The 20,168-nt window shown below is 49.2% G+C and overlaps 1 protein-coding gene across 6 annotated transcripts in view; it reads left to right on the forward strand.

Moving 5' to 3' along the window:
* CACNA1E (calcium voltage-gated channel subunit alpha1 E) overlaps window positions 1–20,168 on the forward strand; it is a 497,661-nt gene that overhangs the window by 101,944 nt on the left and 375,549 nt on the right. For all 6 annotated transcript variants that reach the window (XM_082701733.1, XM_082701731.1, XM_082701735.1 and 3 more), the window contains one exon: window positions 8,572–9,022. In XM_082701733.1, coding sequence (XP_082557859.1) covers window positions 8,586–9,022 — 437 coding nt within the window. In that variant the 5' untranslated portion in view covers window positions 8,572–8,585. The remainder of the gene's footprint in view (window positions 1–8,571; window positions 9,023–20,168) is intronic.

The following is a 20,168-nucleotide window of genomic DNA, read 5'->3' on the forward strand; positions in this document are numbered from 1 at the left end:
AATTCGTTGGCTTAAATAAACAGGTTAATTATAATACCATTAGTAATTATGTGGTGAAATACACAATAAATGACCAGAAAGAAAATACGTAAAAATGAACAGAGAGTACAGAGATGAGGGTGGGCTGAAGGAAAGAGTCTGCAAGCTTTTGGAGACCAGATATGCTCTGGAGGCATCAGCGCATCAGCCCTTCCTCCTTTTCCACTGGTGCCTGAGTGTCCAGCTCATAACCTGTCATTTTTCTACTTGGTGGCAGGCTTCTTTGTAACTTCCAAGTCTTTGATCACAGCTGGGAAGGTGGCTGGACAGAGGCTGGGCTCTGAGACAGATCTGACATCTGGACGTGACCCCTAGGAGGAGCCAGCTGTGGCGGACAAACGGACGGCCACCACCACAGAGGCTCATGGCTGGTTAAAATGCAAAGCCCGTAAGGGTTATATGATAGACTTGTCCTTCCTGGGGCCACAGCAGGGAGCTTTGGATGCCAGGCTCAAGGCTTTGCACTTGTTTCTCTATGTGGCTCTTCAGACCAGCACTCCCAGTGAGAACAGCATTCCCTGCTTAGAGCTGCGGAGAGAGAGGCTGTTGAGCTTTGAAAACTTGAGCTTCGTATTAGGACCCTGATCAGGAGGAGATTCTATCTAACGGTGCCAACACTGCTGTCTTCCACCCCTACCTTTACTGCAGCAGCAACTTACTTTTCTTTAAAACAGGGCTTCCAAGGAAATCAATTCAGGTAATCTGGGTCTGTGTGGGTGGGAAGGATATTATCAGGCTCTAGCTGGAGATTTCTGGTACTCCTGGCGATGACACTTGAGTGTCAGCGTTTTGATGGAAAAGTGGCTCTGGAGAAGTTTCTGCAGTGCTGTGGATTCTGTGGTCTGAGACTGGTGCTGCTGTGGCTTGGACCTTTCAGGGTGTACCCGTGGTCTCCTACATGTTTGCCCACCAGGCCTTCTTTGTCCCTGGCTGGTCAGGCAGCTGTGGCACCTTGACTGTGTTTCTGCAAGTCCAAAGGCTAGAGGCATTTGTTTTCTCTACAGATGTAACCGTTACTGACTCCTGGCAGGTTTCCCTTCCAGAAACTCTCTGAGGGGTGGTACTCTGTTCTTTGTTTTCTACTCCCTGACAGGTCCTCAGAAAAAAAAAAAATACTTCTCTTTTTATCTTTGTCTGTCTATCTGTCTGTCTGTTTATGTCTGGGTGTTTTAGGGAAGTAGAAGGATTAACAGAAATAACATATTCCAGAAAAGTCACAAATGGTCCAAAAAAAAAAAAAAAAAACTCAAGATACTCTGGCAGAAGTAGTTCTTGCATTACATTAAAAAGTTACTGTGCTATAAAACAACAGGAACAAAAACCGATTGTACTGGGCCCAACCTCTTGGGTTTTTTCCTGGGTGCTTGTTGTGAGATCATAGAGTTTCCAGTGCCTTTCTCGGTCCCCAACACATAGTAAATGCTCCATAAATGTTTGCTGAGTGAATCTGTTGTCTTTTACTCTGATGATTTCTGCACAGTCATGTATTAAGTCCTCTTCCCTTATTAAAGAGATTTTCTTCCCTTAAGTCAGGTAGATCCTGTGAGGTTTGAAACAGCTTCTAAAGTGGAATTGTAAAGATGAATATTTAAGCAAATTGGAAAGTTGCAAGCTAAGGCCCCTTACAACCACTTCGATCCACTCCAGTGCAGTTGTAAGGATTTCTGCAGAAGGTCACTCTTAAAGAGGATGAATTTACCACAGTAGCAAAATTCTAGTACGGGAAACTCCCAGCGTCTTCTTTCCTCTCTGCCTCCTGCCCCTGCCCTCGCCCTCCTCCTATGCATTCCTTTCTTTTATAAATATTTACTGAACGCCTGTCAGGGCTGGGTGCTAGGGATCCAGTGGTCAATAAAGCAATGTGGTTTCTGCCTTCATGTAGCTAAAAGGCTAGTGTGTGAGGAGGTGTCATTGATCCGGGGACTGTAGGGGGAGTTATGTCTGTGATGTGAGGCTGCTCCGTAATCGATTAGGACCCCCCTCCCCCATATTTAACATTTTTGAGGACTTGCCTTCCAAATCATCAAGATCCTTTGGTGAATTGATTGTCGTGTTTAGGGCTTCTCCTTTTTCCTTTACATAAATCTGTTCCTCTATCTCTGTCCGCATTATGATGTGGCCAATTTCAGCAGTTCATCAATTCCCCCATTGGATTGGCCAATATTCAGTGTATTTATATATTTGTAAATACTTGCCTTTGTATTTACCTTTGTGGTTATATTACAATACAAATAGTAATACTGTCATGGAAATTGCTAGTGCTTATTAATACTGCTTTCCTCCTTCTCTTACTTGGCACACAGGAAGACTGTATTTCTGCTTTCCTTCAATTTTAAGCCGGGCCAGGTTTCAGAGATCTGGTAAGGAAATATGGCCTAAGTAGTGCATACCACTTCTAAGTCTGGCCTCTAGACCTCTGCAAGATCCTCCAAGCTCTTTTTCTTTGTCTCCAGATTGGAGACAAAAAGTCTAATGGTGGACTCTGAGGCTCTAAGCTCAGGTGTTAGCTGCCTGTTTTTATAAATAAAGTTTTATTGAAACATAGCCACACCCATTTGCTTATATATTATCTATGGTGCTTTTACACCACAAAGACAGGGTTGGATAGTTGCCACTGAGCTCTTGTGGACTGCAAAGCCTAAAATATTTACTATCTGGCCCTTGAGGGAAGAAATTTGCCATCCCCTTAGGGGCTGACAGAGTCACTGAATGAGACAAACCTGGTCCCTGAGTGGCTGTGTGGAGCAGAGGCCATCTTTGCCATTTTCCAGGCCAGTTTCTGTTATTAAATGGTGACATGGCAAAGAAATAAACCTTGACTATCTTAAGCCACAGGTATTTTGGGGTTGTTTACTAACATCATTTAGTTAAAAAAATATAAGACATTTTACGTAATAAATATGACAGCTAATATTTATTGGGCATTTTTATCAGATACTATTTTATAGACTTCTATATTCACTTCCCACGACAGCCTTATGAAGTATCTACTTTTAAAGACCATTTTATAGATGAGGAGTGGAAGGTTCTATAATTTGCCCATGGATTCAGTTGGTGAGAGGGAAGCTCGGATTCATACTAGGCAGCCTGGCTCTAGCATGCAGGCTTTAATCTCTGCTCTTTTTCCCATATTTATGGGATTTAACAGTTTCTAGTGCTATCTTATTTGATTCCCACCACTGATTTCTATAGGACAGATTGTATTATTATCCTGATTCCTCAGGTGAGGAAACTGAGAAGAGAGATGTATTGCCAAAGTTCACTTGACTACCAAGTGGAAGAACTCAACCCTGAACCCAGAGATTCTGACACCAGACCATGGGCTCTTTTGACTCTGCCTCAAGGACTCTGGTGGACTTAGCGATCACTCCATGTTTGAAGCAGTGTTTTCTTTGGGTCTTGGTTTACTTTCCAAATGCACCAGCCTGTCAAACTGCAGTTGGACATTAGCCCATCCGTGAACAGTCACCATAACAACATAGACATATGGAGGAGAATGTGGGATGGGCAAAAATCGATGCCAGTCTAGGGGAGGATAGAGTTTTGCAAGGAGTGGGGGTGGGTCGAGGAACTCCTCTGGGTATGTAGATACAGACTGAAAATGGGTAAGATAGTGTCTCTCTTTAAGTTCCTAATTCACCCAGGACAACACCTCTTACCAACTTAGTACAACCTCTCCTAAGTCTATGGTGCTTTTAGGACGTATTCCTAAGACATGATTAGGGGAGAAGATGCTTATTAAAACCACAGATTCCTGAGAGTACCCAGGATCTATTGTTTGAGACTCTGGAGGGAGGTTCCAGGAATCTGCATTTTAGAAAACTAGCAGTGTAGATGATTCTGATGTATACTCAGAAAGCCTGAGAACCACAGCCTTAGGCAGTCACAGGAAATGAAAATAATGTCCAGCTTTTTTCCTTCCTTGTGGTCAGGTAGCAAGCTGACTCAGAAAAGAAAAATCCTTTGATGAATAGTTCTGCATCAGGAACGTCTCCTTTCTGAACAGGAGGGTGAGAACTCTGAGTAGGGTCATTTTCTGCCTTCCCTTTTGCTGGACAGAAAATCCATGAACTCTATGACTTCTCTTCTCTGGACTATCATTTTTAGAGAGGAACCCAGTATGGCATCTCTGTTGTGTGGTATCATGTTTTAAAAACTGTTTCCCTCTTGTGATGTTTTATTTCCAGCAGTAGGGGTTGGGGCCTTTCTGCTCTCTTCTTGTGCAAGACAGACAGAGGGAGCAGAGCCAGAAGAGTTTCTGGGCCACCACTCACCCTTTAGTCTCATTTCTGCCCGCCATCTCCCAGCCCATGCTACTTGGTGGTGTATGTAATGGAGACATCCTCTTCCTTGCTGAACTCAAGACTTGCAGGATATGAAGACAGTACATTCCCAAGAACATAAGCTTTGTCGACTTCTGGGTATATCCATTGTTCAGAAGGTGATTGGAGGATGCGCATAATCTGGAGGAATGAGAAAGTGAGCCGTGAAGGGGTGGGAATGGAATGGGCATATGAATCCAGTGAGGGAACGATACATGTCTTTGGCACAGTGGACTCCCCTGCTAGGCCTGGAAGGCACAGACAAGCCAATGGGATGCATGGGCCATTATTTCTGAAGCAATTCAAAAATAGAAGAATAAAAATTAAAACTCCTGAAAGAATATAAAGGGAAGGAAGTTGCAAATGACATAATATTCCTCTGTGGAGGAAGATCTCAGCTCCAACTCTGGAAGGGTGAGAGGAGTGAAGATTTCCTTACCCTGCTACTCCATGTGGACCGGGAAGCAAGAGAAGAGCTCTTAATGGGGCTGTTGGGTTTCTAAGAAGTCATTTTTCGTCCTCAGGACCCCTGTGATTAAAAAGTCTTACCCTTGCCCATCAGCCAAACAGAGCAATAAAGAATAAGAAGAGAGTTGGGTAGAAAGCAAGGGTTAGAGGAATAAAACAGGTGCCCTTGGAGATTTCACTAGCTTGTTCTTGGGCCAGGATTTCAGAACTGCAAGGCCTGTTTTCCTTTAATTAGGGACTGTGGGTGGGGGCCACAGGAAAGCAACTTTGCCCTCAGGAAGCTTCTTTTTAATTTTATTATTTATTGATTTACCTAATTTTAATTATTATTATTTTTTAAAATAATTTTTTTTTTGTAAACATATAATATATTTTTATCCCCTGGGGTACAGGTATGTGAATCACCAGGTTTACACACTTCACAGCGCTCACCATAGCACATACCCTCCCCAATGTCCATTATTTTTAATTATTTTTAAGGAAGTGTCTCATTTGGCATGTCTACCCTCAATTCTGTTTTATGGCTCTCCATTTCCTCTTTCTGCCTGCTGCTGTAGAACCCGAGTAACGATGAAGGAATGCAAGAGATGCATTCGAAAGAGCAAAGTTCACAAAAGTTTATAAAGTTTGTCAGAACACAGTCACACACATTTGTTTGCATATTGTCTGATGGTTTTCATGCTATAACAACAGAATTGGAGAATTTGCAGCAAAAATTACATGGCCTACAACATCCGAAATATTTATTGTCTGGTCCTTTATAGAAGGATTTGCCAGACCCTCCAGATCTAGAGATCTCACACCGCATTTAAATGCTTGGTGTAGAAGGGAAACTCTTCACTCTACTCACAACTCATTGGCCAGAATGGTCACGTGACCCCAGTCAACCACAGGAGACCAGGAAGTGCATCCTACTAGGTGCCCAGGATGGGGGATAACCAAAATATTTGGCAAACAGTATCATGACCACCCCAACAACCTACTATGTGTTGACCTCAACACTGGGTGCTGGATAATAGAAAGATAACACAAAATCCCTGATCTCAAGGGACTCAAGGAATCCCAGAATGTGGGGGCTGGGCAGGAGAGAGGCTAACTACAGAGTAGATCCCAGTGTCCCTCCTTGGCATTTGTAGACTTCATCTCATCGATATTACTTGAGGTAGAAGATGTATTCTCAGTTTGATGATAGCCAGACCTGGGGACTGGCCGGCTTGGCAGACAGATTCCCCTGATGAACATTTATATCAATAATAGAAGGGTTGTTTAACAGGAATTCTTAAAGGAAAGATGAGATAATTTCATGTTTTGATATTCGTAAAATTGATTCTGTTGAAGCAGAGCTCTGCAGGGCATATTATTATTGTGCTGTCATTTTGGCAAAGATGTGATTCGGATTGGCAAAGTGTTCGGGAAGGGGAAATCCAGGAAGGGAAGCGAGAGTGGGCTGGGCCAGGAAGCAGATGCCAGGAGCCAGGTCCCAGTGGCCCAGTAAGAGCGGGGACAGTGGCCCCGGAGCCTTGGCCGTGGAGGAACATGAGGGAGAGGAGGCTGCCGGGGCTAGAACTTGAGAGTGCCTGAGCTTCCGGTAGTGCTGAAGCCTGCGGAGGGGGTGGGAGCACCCCGACGACGGGGTGTGTGGTGAGGGAGAGACATTTAAACATTGTAGGAATGAAGGATAAATTTAAAATCCATCAAGCAGAGTTGAGACAGAATGACAACGTGAAGAACATGAATCACTCTTTCCAGGGACCCACCCAACTGTTTGCAGATTTTGAAATGTATTTTTCCCTTCATTTCTCCTCCCTGCCAAGCTTATGCTGGACCCCTTACCTTTTCCTTCCCCTGCTCCTTGGACTCAGGCTTGGTGGCCAAGGGTCTAGCAGTGACCAGTGTGTCCCCAGAGCCTCCAGCCTGGCATCACTGAGGCCTTGGGGGTGCGGTGCTGACAGGGCTGGGGAGACCAGGCCAGATGCTAGAAATGGAGCAGGGAACGAATGAGGACGACTGAATGACTTACTCTCTAGGGAAGTTAGGCTCTCTTCATTGTCCCCTTCAGGCTTTATCGCATATGCAGGAAGATCATCCTGGCTTTTTCTTGTCCACCTGCGATCTTAGTGTGATGCGGAGGGGGCTGGGAGAACATCTCCTTGTTCTGTTTCATGTGGTAGAGGCAAGGTGGTCAATACAGTGGGATAAACTGTGAGCCGGGATTTGAAGCCTGGGCTGTGACTTCGAGTAGTAGTGTGACCCTGGCCCACTCTCTAGGTCTCTGCAGCTCAGCTTCCTCACCTATAAAACGCTATGGCTATACCATGAACATTCCTGCCCATTTTATGAATCTTTGTTATTGTGACTTTCAGTTCAGACTGGGGCAGGCGGTGGTGGGGTCTGGAGAGTAGCGTTCTGGGAAGACGCCTCCCTGGGGGGCCTACCACGGTCCCCAGTGCAGAGCGGGCCCTCACGGAGCCCTGGTTGGGTGATCGGGATGCTGCGCCTTCTCTGAACGAGTAGAACATGTGGCACTGCTTCGCGCCGAGGGGCCGTGTGTGTGCCATTTGTGGTCATCACTGGGGTGTGTGGTTTGGAACATGGGTGGGGAGGAGGCAGGGATTCAGGGGTTGGGCTCAAGGCTGGAAGGAGACAGTAAGCAAATACCTCAAAAAGGTAGTCGCATCAGGCCCTCTCATGTCAGAAGGTCCGTCCGCTAGACCTCAGACTTGCTGTGGGAGGTCTGGCCACACCTTCCTTCTGTTCCCTAAATCCTCTCTGCACATGCTCTTCCCTTTGTCCGTAGTCCTCTCTCACTCCTCACATGGCAAGCGCTGTTCAAACCCAACATAATGGTCCTCTCCACAAAGCCCTTCCAGTCATCCTGTGATGGGTTTCAGTGCCCCTACTATGAGCTCACACTGCAACTGGCTCAAAAGGGATGTTCTTCCTGTGTCTCCCATGAGGAGGATGTGGACCAAATCCAGCTCATCTCAGTGTGCCCAGTGCCTGGCACAGCGCCCAGCACACGGGAAGCCCTCAGTCAGGGTGGACTGGATGAGTGTCCTTCATATGCAAATCTGGCCACATCCTCTTTGGCAAGGAAAAGGAGAGTGAGGCTCAAGGACGCCAACAGAGGCCCGTGAGGCCACACGTGCTCCCCGGATCCTGTGCGGATGCCCACATTAAGAAAGGAGGAAGCAACCTCTAGTCAGGGCCCAGTTCTCAAAGACGGGTTGCCTGTGGCTACTGCTGGGGAGAGTGTGAGAGTCTGGGCAGCAGGTAGTGGGTGGGATTTCCCCAGAGGAGTCCCAGTTCTTCCTCTTGAATGGGAGAGAACAGGCTGCTAGCTGCCTGGGGCCAGGGCCCAGAAGGACAGCCTTTGGAGTTCTTCCCCTGACGCACCAGTACCCTGAGATGTTCATCACATCACAGCTAATTATTTCTTTAACCTCTGTCTCTGCACTAGACTGTGAAGTTCATGGTTCAGAAATTAAGTCTGCTTTGTTTAACTCTGGATCCTGGCACTTGACACCCAGCCTGGTCCACAGGGGATGCTCCTGAGGTTAGCCACCATTTGCGGAGTCCCTACTGTGTGCCAGCTTCTGGGCCAGGCCTGGGACGTAGCCCTGGGTCAGCCGGAAGCTTTGACGTCATTAACCTCTTTCTTTTCTCTATTTCCCTCGTGCCCACCCCTCCCCACCCTCCCGCCCCTTTCCCCCTTCTCTCTCGCCCGCTTCTTCCCGCGCAGAGCAATGTTCTGGGATGGTGCCGGAGATGCGTGGACCGAGCCCAGGCCGCAGGCTGCCCGAGCCCGCCCCCTGCCCCGCTGCAGGCGGGAGCCCTGAGCCCTGGGCCGCGGGCCGCCGCCGCCACGTCCTGGCCCTGCCCGAGGAGGAGGCATGGCGGCCCCAGCAGTGCGCCCTGCTGGAGGCCGACGCCTCGGACGAGGTGGGCATGCTGCCGGCCTCCCCGCGCGCCGCCGCCGCGGGCTTCGACAACTTCTTCCCGGTGCAGGAGGGCGAGGGCCCGGTCTGGGAGGCCGGGGCGGCCCTGGAGGCCGGCTCCAGCCCCTTCCTCCCGGTGAGCCCCGAGGTGATGAAACGGCGGCGCGGGGGCCTCATCGAGCAGCGCGACATCATCAAGGCCCACGAGGCCCACAAGATGCAGAGCACGCCGCAGGCCCGGCGCAAGGAGTGGGAGTGAGTACGGGGAGGCGGGGCCGGGGACACACGGTCGGGGAGCGGGGAGCCGCCCAGGGCGGCGGCCGGGAGGATGGGGTGGCTGTGGGAAGGGGTTGCCCGGGAAGTCAGATGCCTTTGTCGCTGCCGCTGGTGCTACAGAGGGATCTGACCCATCAGATGAGGTCCCAGTGCTCAGCGGGAACCTCGCTAACCAGCTGTAGGCTGCGTGCAACCTCACCGAGGGCGACAGCTGTCACCGGGGGGCCATCAGGCTTGCCCTCCAAAACGTGCCTAGTTTGCTAAGATCTGGAGAAAGAACAGGGGTCTGTTTCACACTCTGAGCTTCCCTGAAAAGAGGAGCTCTATAAACGATGGAGAAGTCACCAAAACATGAATCATCAGTCTCATTTTTCTTCTGGAATTGTAGCTAAACTTACTCTTTCTAATATCACCCTTGGGTGAATGATTACATTTTGGGGCGAGTGGTGGAAGAGATTGTTGCCCCCGTGACTTTATCTCTGATTTTTTTGGGTAGAGTAGAAGCATTTATGATCTGTCTTAGATTGCCTTTAACCCAGTTCGTGCCTCTCAAGAACCTGGGCTTTATTCCAAGGAGCCTGACGTTAAAGGCAGAGTGTGTTTCATCGGATTCTCCTTCGCTCCTCCAGGCTTACTGCCCACCTAGAGGCTCTGTTTTGTCTTGTGGATGCCAGTGAACGTCCTGCATGTTTGCACGTCTTGTAGTCTCTACGTCTTCCTTAGGGTGTTGAGTTGTTAAATGTTATTAGGTACGAAAAGACGAGCAATAGATGTGTTTTGATGGTGGTGGTCATGGTAGAATTTACTTATCTGGTTTCAGTGGACATTCTGGGTGCTACAAAGGGGTAGATTAGCTGATCTCTGGAGGTTTTTTCCTATGGTTGTCAAAACGTTCGCTGGTTCATCATTCATTCATTCAGTGGGTCCTGATGTGTGCCGGGCTCCTGGGATTCAGAGCAAAGTCAGGTGTCCAGCACTTGACCTCCTCTCCTGTTGCTCACCTTCAAGCGCTATTAGTCTTTAAAACCCTCCATGGCTCTAAGAGCCAGGTGACATCCTAAGCCTAAGCCCCCGTATTAATTTATGTTAATCCTCACCATTACTGTATTGTAGGTCCAGTTATTATCCATATTTAACCAGTGTTAAATAACTTTAAATAACACTCAGACAACCAGTGTTTTATATGGCACAGAGACACAGAGAAGTCCCCCCAATAATCACTATGTTGTTATTGGGATTTGATGATTTCAACCCTGGCAGTCTGGTTCTAGAATCCATGCTTTGAACCACAACCTTGCAGTGCCTTTCTTTCCAATTCCCAGAGGACTCACCTTCTATCTGAACCACCAACTGAGACACCGTGGCAAGAGATTGGAGCTTGAGAGATTTGGGTCTAATTCCCGGGGTGACTTAACCACTTGACTTAAGTGGTATGATGTTAGATAAGTCACCCCATGGCCTCCAAACTTGAACAGGAGAAAGTAGGTAACCATGTGAGTATCATGCAGCTCTCATAGTTGGTTTTTCTTCATATTCAGGAGTACTGTATTCCTCTGCACCTCTGTCTTGTTTTCCCGAGAAATTTCTGAACAACTCAAGGGAAGAGACTATCTCACACACTTTCCACGTCACCCAGTGCCTGTCCTATGGCCTAACTCAAGGATTCCTGTCGTACTCACTGAAAGACTAGCTTCACCATGGCTAGTGAAGGATGAGTAATTCTTCTATCTTTCTCTAAGTTAAACTTTTGCCAGCTGGGGGATATAAAGGTTTTGTAGCAGCTACCTATTTCGAGTTATGGGAGACTGTGCTTTCACCTGGGAAGGGCCATGAGGAGGTGAAACAGAGCAGATACACCAGTGGCTTGGGGGCGTGTCAACCTTCCTGTGTGGGGGAACGGAGACGGATTGGCCAGGGAGGTAGGAGGAAAGCCAGAGAGTGGGGCACCTGGGTGGCTCAGTCGGTTAAGCGTCTGCCTTCGGCTCACGTCATGATCCTGGTGTCCTAGGATCGAGCCCACGTCTGGCTCCCTGCTCAGCGGGGAGCCTGCTTTTCCCTCTGTCCCTTCCTCCACCCATACTCTCTGTCTGTCTCTCAAATAAATAAATAAAATTGTTTAAAAAAAAAAAAAAAAGGAAAGCCAGAGAGTAAAGGGACAAAGAAGAGAGATGTTTTTTCAGAAAGAAGGAGTCATTGTGTAGGAGGTTGCTGAGAGGTCAAATAAATGAGGGAGGAGAAGGGGTCACTGGCTTCAGCAATACGGAGGTGACCTTCAAGGGAGCAGTTTCAGTAGGGTGATGGGGCCGGGGCCAGTTGGAATGGGTTGAAGAGAAAAGTGGGAGATGCTAGAGACAGTGATGTTGCCCTACTCCCTGCTTCTTGGCACTCCCAGCCTCATCTCTGCAGCCCGTCTGGAGGTGTCCCTGGTTGATACCATCCTGCCTTTTTCCTTTACCATCCGAAATCCATCCTCATATGGCTCTACGTGCCTTAATCTGACCCACTTCCTACTCTTTGCCAGCTCCCCTAACCTTAATATTGTACTGTCTGGATCTCACATTCCATCATGAGAAAAACTCTCTACCTTCTGTCACCTTCTCTGGATATACCCATCACCTGCTTGTTCTGACTGGTACCTGCCTCTCCCCCAGGAACGTGGCTCGATCGGCAGCTGCCTCACATGGGGGCTGCTGTCCTTCCCACACCCCCTCACACTCTTGAGCTTGGGAGCTGGGGATACACGTCTCCTTGCCCCTCATGATTGCTTTCAGACCATGATTCCTCATCCTGTCCTGAAATGCCAGCTTTGGAGCTCATGTCCTCGTGCCGTAGTACCCTTATTCCTTCTTGTAGCCATCGACAGACTCCCAGGCCACTCCCCTTCTTTCCAGAAAGATTTTAGTTGGTTTATTGCCTGTCTCCCATCTCTCCTCTTGCCGTCAGTCTTCGGTGATTTCCATATCCACTTAATGACTTTCCTGGACCCAGGCCTCTTGGATCCCTCACCTCTTCTCCCCGATGGTCTGGCCTCCATGTTGGCTGCCGAGACCTCACTTCTGTGGCTTTCCCAGACCTCGTAACTGCACTGCTCTAACCTCACGTAGCATCTTAGTCTCTGACCACCGCCTCTTCTCTGTGCAGTCCACTCCCTCTAGCGCTCCGTCCCCAAGATTGACTCCCCCTCACTGACTCCACAAGACGTCGGTCGCATTACTGCTTTTCTGCTCCCTCATGTCCGTACTTCTCATTTTATCCAATAAGATTCCACTGTGAGCATCAAAAATACTTCACAGAGCAAAATGGTGATGTCACTCTTGCGATCTCCTACTACCCTCTCAACCCTTTCTCCTGCCAGCTTCTCAGACAGAGCTCGTCCTCAGCCAGCGGCAAGAATGCTGGATGCCTCCCAGGCTGGCTCCCGTCTGCTTTGTGCTCCGTCATCCTTGTTTTCACCCTCAACTTCCTTGCCCCTCTGTTGCCCCGTTATACTGGTCCGGCAGGATCCCAGCCCTGCTTAAACCTCACTTGCCACCGGTTTTCCCCTCGCACTTGCACAGCAGAACACCATACAGCTATAATGCGTACTTGTCTCGCTGTAAATTCGTGACCCCCTCCTTCAAGTTGGCCCTTGGTCTTGCCCAGGAATCTGACTAGTTTCCACCTTTCTATTCATCCTCATGCTCTTTTAGAGATTATTTCATATATTTTCCCCTTAGTTCTCAAACCCCAACATCTCCTGCCAGCCTGTTCCTAGCTCATCGCTGCAATTGTCTTCCTACTTCACTGGGAAAAGAGCAGAAGTCACAGAAGCTTGCAGGAGCTCCAAGCACCCCCTTAACCCCTGCTGGCCCCAGACTCCTGTTCTAGGCCTTTCTTCTGGTTTCTGTGACTGACTATTCATGGTCCATGTGGAGGTCTAGATGGAGAGCATAATGAGCCCTTTTGTCTACATTCTCTGTCTCCGGTTCCCTCTGGAAACCAGTGAAATCAGGTCTGTGTGCCAGTCAAGCTCCCACCCACATGCTGCTGAGTGTACTGGGTGGTCCTCTGTGTCCATCTCCTTGACCTGCTGGTCACAGCCGTTACCACTTGTCCACTGTCCCTCAGTTTTGCTTAGAACTCTTCTCTCACATGGCCTTTATGACTCTAGGTTTTCTTCCTATCTTGCCAGACTTTTCTTCACCTCTTTTGCTTGTTTCCTCTTCCTTTTTCCAGGGCCCCAATCCTGGGGGATTGTACCAACACTTGGTACAATCGTAACTGTCTTGTACCTCCACCGTCTTGTACCAACACTTACTTCCTGGTGACCTCACCCAGTCCTGGACCTTGAGTGACCATCAGGGACTGGTGATGCCCAAATTTGCACCTCTAGCCAAGACCTCTTCCCTGGGTTTTAGATGCCACCTGCTTCACCAGCACCTTCCTATGCACATCCGTAAGTGCCCCAGGCAAGATCGGTCCAAGAGCAAAATGCCAGTTTTCCTCCAAGTCTGCTTCTGCGGGCTTCTCTTGCTCTATAAGTAGAGCCTACATGCGTTCTTTCTGTTGCTGGGGCTGGAAGCATTGGAGTCAGCTGATTCCTCTCCCACTGACACCCAGCGCTTGCCTTCAGTTTTCCCTCAAAATGTGTCACATCACATTGGATCACTTCTGTCACTATCTCCCCGGTCCGAGTCACCTATGATTTTTATTTTTTATAGACACTTAAGTGATAGACACTTATATGGCACATACTAGATACCCAGCACTATTCGTTTTTCCCCTAAAGATTTGTTTATTTATTTATGTCTGAGAAAGAGAGAGCACATGTGCCAGAGGCAGGGGACAGAGGCAGAAGGCGAGGGAGGGACTCTTAAGCTGACTCTGCACGGCGCGTGGAGCCTGACGCGGGGCTCCATCTCACGACCTTGGGCCAAAACCAAGAGTCAGATGCTCAACCTACTGCCCATGCAGGCGCCCCTCCTCAGCTCTATTCTTAATACTTTAATTCCTTTAATCCTTATAACAACTGAGTGAGACCAGTACTATTATTACCCCCGTATTGGCAGTTGAGGCACACAGAGTTTGAGTAACTTGTCCGAGAGGGTTGCGGCAACCACTCTCAACTAACGGCCTCCCTGCTGGAGTCTTTCCCCCACCGAAGCTAAGGATTCTTCTTCACCTTTTTCTTCTCAAGATTTACAAGGGACTTGGAGAGATTGGACATGGAGTTTCCATCAAGGAGTCTTCAGAAATTTATCACATCAGTCCTCTGCTCCAACCCTTCTAGTGGTTCCTCATGTCCCCCCGGAACAAAGTCCTTACTTAGCATGGTCTTTGAGGCCCTACGTCACCTCCCTCCTCCACCACTTGGTCCTTTCCCCAGCCCCCCAGATAAGCACAGGCATCGTTGGCAACGTCCCTTGTCTCTTCCGCACTCATTCTTCTCCACCTGCTCTGGTCCCACGCCATTCCTTGAACGTGCTCAGATCATTCCTACCTCAGGACACCTGGCTTTTGCTGTTCCCTCCACCTGGAATGCTCTTTCCCCACAGTCGTACATGACTCCCACTCACTTCATTTAGATCTCTGCTCAGAGAGACCTTTCTGGTCACTCCTTGTAGTATAGCATTCCCCATTGTCACTCTCTTTCTTTTTTTAAATCACAGCCCTTCCTGTTGTTTTACACACACTCAGGCATATAAAGACACACACACGCGCACACACACACTATAAAGACACACACACACGCACACACACACAATACAGATACACAGATATCTATCTGTATCTGTGTATAGATGTATAGATCTACATAGATATCTACTAGATGTTTCCATCTATGTACAGGTATGTATATAGATACACAGATATATAGATATCTATCTCCTTCCACTGACGTGTAAGCTTCTTGGAAGGAGGGAATTTATCTTGAGAGTGTGCCACAATGCCTTGGATGTAGTTGGCTCACAGCAAGCATTGTTTGAATGAATGAGGAAGTAAATGCACTGAAGGGAATCGATACCCATTCTAGTCTGCAAGCTTCCAGGGAAAGAGCTGAGTTCCTGGGTTAGCTGTGTGGTTCCACAGGTTGCTGACTGCCTATGGTCCTCCAGTTACACAATCGGCAGAGACGTGGGGGTCTGTTCTCTATCCTCCTTCTTCTCAGGATCCTGTGTCTACTCAGTGCACCTTGAAGAGATGACACCTGCTCCTTTCTATCCCCTTCCTTCTGGCTTCTCCTGACTGACTTTCTATAGACAGGATCCTCCTGACACTGAGACAAGGGCAGCCTGGTCCATCCTCAAGAATGGGTTTGCTACTGTAGGAAGTCAGGAAGGTTCTCTGCCAGCGGCCCTGGCTTCCGGCTCCTCCCTCAGCTGCAGCCCCTCGCAAGACCCTGTCCTCTGCCCACACAGCTGACAGCCTACAGCACACACACCAGCTTTACGAACCTGCCTTCTTGGCACTGACTCAGGATTCTAGTGGTGCACGAAGCAGGCTGGCAGCCAGCCTGGGAGGTTTCCAGAATTTTTTGCCTTTGGCTGGGTGAGCCAAGTGTGGTAAGGGAAGGACTTCGAGAGGGTAGGAGGAGGCCTTGAGTAAAGGGTCTTTGTTTTCCTATGGACAAAGTATTGGTGATTTGGATGAAACAGAAATTCTTGTGCAGAATTCCACTTTCCAAAGAAGCTACTCAAAGGTTTCCGCAGGCCATTGTGGAAGGGCTATGAGGACCTCTTGGGGAACCCGAACTATTCCTCATGGACTGAGTTTTGCTGTGTTCAAAGGCATGACACTGTGTTTGACTCATGCTTTAACAGAATTGCCTCCTTACCCAGTGTTTTCATGTATACTGTCTCGTCTGACCCTCACAGGGACCCAGTGGACTAGCTATTATTAGTATTATTTTTTCTTGAGAGAGAAAGAGAGAGTTGGGAGTGGGGCAGAGAGAGAGAATCTTAAGCAGGCTCCATGCCCAGTGTGGAGTCCCACAAGGCTTGATCTCATGACCTGAGCCAAAATCCAGAGTCAGACGCTTCACCAGCGGAGCCCCCCAGGCACCCCTGGACTAGCTATTATTATTCCTAATTTACAGAGAAAATTAGCCCAAAAGTCAGAGGTGGTGCTAGGTCAAAACCCCCTTGTTTTTATAATGGCTGTTACCGTTTATTGAGCACTGGCTATGTGCTAGGTGCTTTGCATGTATTATTTATTCTAATGAAAATCACAGGTACCAGTATTAAGAGTAGAAACATTTCATACGGGACTATTATTGCATATGGATTTGGAAGAAAGGAAATTATGTATAACTTTAAAGTCTGCGTAGGTTGGTACAACATACTCTCAAAAGAGGGAAGCAGTATTTCCATAATCATAGTACTTATCACACTTATCACACTATATTCTAATTGCCTGTTTACATGTCCATGTCCCCCACTCAACTGGATAGCACCGAAGTCTGTCTGCGCACCATGGGTCTCCATCGCTTGGCACAGTGTCCGGAAGACAAGAGACACTTAATAGATATTTGGAAAACAAAAACAAAAAACAGTAACTCGTGATTTTATACCCCAGAAAGCTCAGTCTTGCCCAGTATCACACAGCTGGCGAGGATTCACCCCGGGCTCTCTGGCTTCAGTGCCTACCTTTTTCCATTGTGGCCTTCTGCCCATATGAGCATCACGTGCGGTCATTATACAAGGGTAGACAAGAGACAGGACCCCGGTCATGCTACTGAGGGTTGATGCTTGCCTTGCCGCTTGTGCACTATGGGGCGTGGGGCAGGCTGTAACTTCTCTGCACTTTTAGAGTGAAGACAAGTAGTAATACTCACCACGCACGTCTATTGTGAGCTTGGAGCGTGTTTGCTAGATCACACATGCTGGTGTGGGTCCTGAAAATGTTGGCGAGCCTCGGGGCTACTCCTGGAGTCTACTCACCTACACCGTCTCCCTGGGTAACCTCGGCCAGGCCCACAGAGCTGCAGGTGACTCCCAGATTCAGATTTCCTAAGAACCCTTGACTCTTGTAGCCAAATGGGAGGCTGACATCTCCAAATCGTGGTCTAACCAGCATCTAAAACTTAACATGGCCAAAGCAAAACTCTCGATCCTCTCCTGATCCAACCCAGCCCCCCCTCTCCGTAGGCGGCACGACATCGGCCCCTTTCCTCAAGCCAGAGGCTTCTCTGGTCCTTTATTACTCTCTTTCCCTTTTCTTTTGCTTCTGATCAGTTGGCAAGCTTTGTCAACACGTCTCCCAAACATGTTCCAAGTCTGAACACTTTCCTGGTGCTACCAATCTCTTCCAAGCCGTTGTCACTGGGCCTTCTCATTTCCATGCCCTCCTAATTGGCCTCTCTCCTTATGTCTTTGTTTTTCTGTATTCAGGAATGTGGCTGTTCATAGAACAGGCAGGGGCATTTAAAAAGGATGCCAACCAAATCATGCTTCTGTGATGTAGCTTCCCTTCGCACTCAGGGTAAAATCTGACTCCCTATCTCGGTCTGTAAAGCCTTGCGGCACCTGGTCATCGGTGGCTCGTGACCTCATCCCCACAACTTGCTCCCTTCCTCCCTGCGATCTTGCCCACTTTCAGGCCAGGCCGATGCCTGCTATGTTTCTGCGTTGTCTGTCTGCCTAAAATGTTCTTTCTGTAAGATCGGTCCCTTCGTCGTCACCACAGAGTCTACAACAGACATCTGGTAAGTCTGGCTCCCATTGCTCTGGGCTGCTGACTGCCTCCCCGCAACAAGAGGGGAAGGGACACACTGCCTGGTCCAGTCTGTAGCCTCAGTGCTGGGAGCCGTGCCCGACATCTAGGCTCTCAGTGACTGGCTGTCAGTGAATGAATGAATGAATGGATGGATGCATGCCGAGGGTGTGCCGAGTTGATGTGGTAATGATTCTGACCTGCAGGCTCACTGAGCCTCTGCCAGCACCCAGGCACTGTCGGGTCTCATCTGGGGAGCTGGGGACACCAGGAACTCTGCATCGAAACCAGGTCAGTCCCTGTGGTGTGGAGCCTCCTGGGCTGAGAAAACCCAGGCTGGTTAGGTTGCGGGTTTTGGGGGCACTGTCTTCCTTCACGCCTCCGATCACCCCCGACCCGTGTGTTATCCAGCCTTGGCAAAAACATTGCACCTTTCTGAACCTCAGTATTTAACCTCATTTTTCTCCTCTGCTGGCTTGTGGATGAGGACGGTCGCCTTTCAGACTTGTGATAAGGACGTGGGGTACTTAGCCCAGGGTTTGCTTGTTTTCCTCCTTCGTGTCCAGTTCCTCTCCTATAGGAACCCACTGCTTGCTATCTCCGGCCAGGCGTCTGAGGGTTGCTCACGCCTGCAGGCACCGAGGCTGCAGCCAGGGCTGTGGTCAGCTGTGGACACCAGCGGACCCGTCGGGCGATGAGATGAGGACGTGCACGGTGCCTGACACGTGGCCCAGAGTCAGGGCACAGCAGTTGCTGTTGGTATTATTGGTATTATTCCCAATACTATCATCATTGTCTAGGCCAGCTGCCTCATTGACAGCTGAGGGAATGAGGGCCCCCAGGCCCCAGTGACGGCTCGAGCTGCACACGAGCCGTTCTGATGGCAGGGACAGGTTCCAAGAAGCTGGCCCTACAAGCCCCACCCGCTCCTCCCCTGTGTCCCCCCCAGGAGCCAGGAGGGCTGTAACAGTCTCATCAGCTTCCGTGCCACACCCACAGCACAAATCAGTGACCCCGGGAAACAAATGTCCCAACCTTGAAGCTTTCCCTTTGGGTTTGAAAAGCAAGTGGCCAAGCTCCCAAAAGACAGCTAACCCCATGCAGATCTCAGGGAACTGAGTGGGGCCATCATCCCCCATTTTGCCACTTGCTGGTAAAAGCAGCAGCATTTGGTTTACTGGAATGCTCGTGTCTATAGAAATGTCATTGCCAGAAAGGTGCGCAGGCGGAGTTTGCTCAGTGAAACAGAAATGCCCTGTTGACTGGTCTGGTGTTTTAATACAATTTAGATTTTTACGAGCTTCGGAGGGGCAGGAATTCTTGAGGTCACTGCTGTCCCCACCATTCCCCATGGCCTGAGACCGGGCTAGTTCACCTATCAGCTGTGGTGATCCAGGCCCCGAGGGCGGCTGACTTTGCAGCCCTGCTGAATCTCACCCCAGCGTTCAGAGACGAGGCACTCTAGGCTGGTCGGGTTGTAGTATGACAGACTCGTTGACACCAGAACATACGCCAACAGAATACAGAAATCACGAGATCTCAACACACTGAGCTCTCCCTAGGCAGCAACACGTTTGAAAGCCACAAGCCAAGTAGGGACCTAAGTGTGTGCCCTGCCTGTCTGGAATTCTGAGCAGGACAGGGAGCCCCTGAGAATCCCGAGAGCTGGGCTTCTTCTGGGAATTGACACAATTTGGGTGTCTCTGTAGAGATCTAAGATGGGCCCTTTGGGAAACGTCAACATACAGCCTTGATTTTTTTTTTTTTTTTTGTCCTCCAGAGATTTGGAAATAAGTGTCTCTTTCTAGGTCCGGTCTCTAGTCACGTTCTTTTTCCTACATTTTTTCTCCTGCAGTTCTCTCAACGCTTCCTCTAGAGAGCAGGCTGTGGGAATATGCAGGGTGGTGAGCCCGAGAGGTGGGGTTCCTGTGCTGGTGCCCAGCCCCTCACTCCGTACCTGGTGATGCTGATCTCTTGAAGGGAATGAAGGTGCAGCTTCTCTGTTCCTTCGCCAAAGCCACTGGATACCCTAAGAGAAAGCAGAATCCTTTTACCTCCTCCACAGTGTGGGGCCAGGGGCTCGGGCTTATTGGGGCGAAGGTTCCTCTGCTATCCTGGCTCTTCCCTTCTAGGCCAAGCCAGGAAGGAGGCGGCAAGGGAGAAGAGTTTGTGACTCTGTGGTTCCAGGTCCTGATGGGCCCCCCGGGGTCCATCTGACGCCTCTGCTTCCCTGTCCAGCCCTGTCAGAGTCTTGTCCCTGTTTGGGGGGCTGGGGGGACAGGCGATCAGTCTCCCCCTCCTACCCGAAACTCGGCCACCGCCACTCTGCAGGCATGGGCCATGCCTGAATATCTTCAAAAGGAGACTCTTCAACCTTCTGCACTATCTAGATCTGAACAGATGCTTCTACCCCCAACCACAGTCTCCCTTTTGA

Source organism: Mustela nivalis, assembly GCF_964662115.1.
Source record: "Mustela nivalis genome assembly, chromosome: 16".
Lineage (NCBI taxonomy): Eukaryota > Metazoa > Chordata > Mammalia > Carnivora > Mustelidae > Mustela > Mustela nivalis.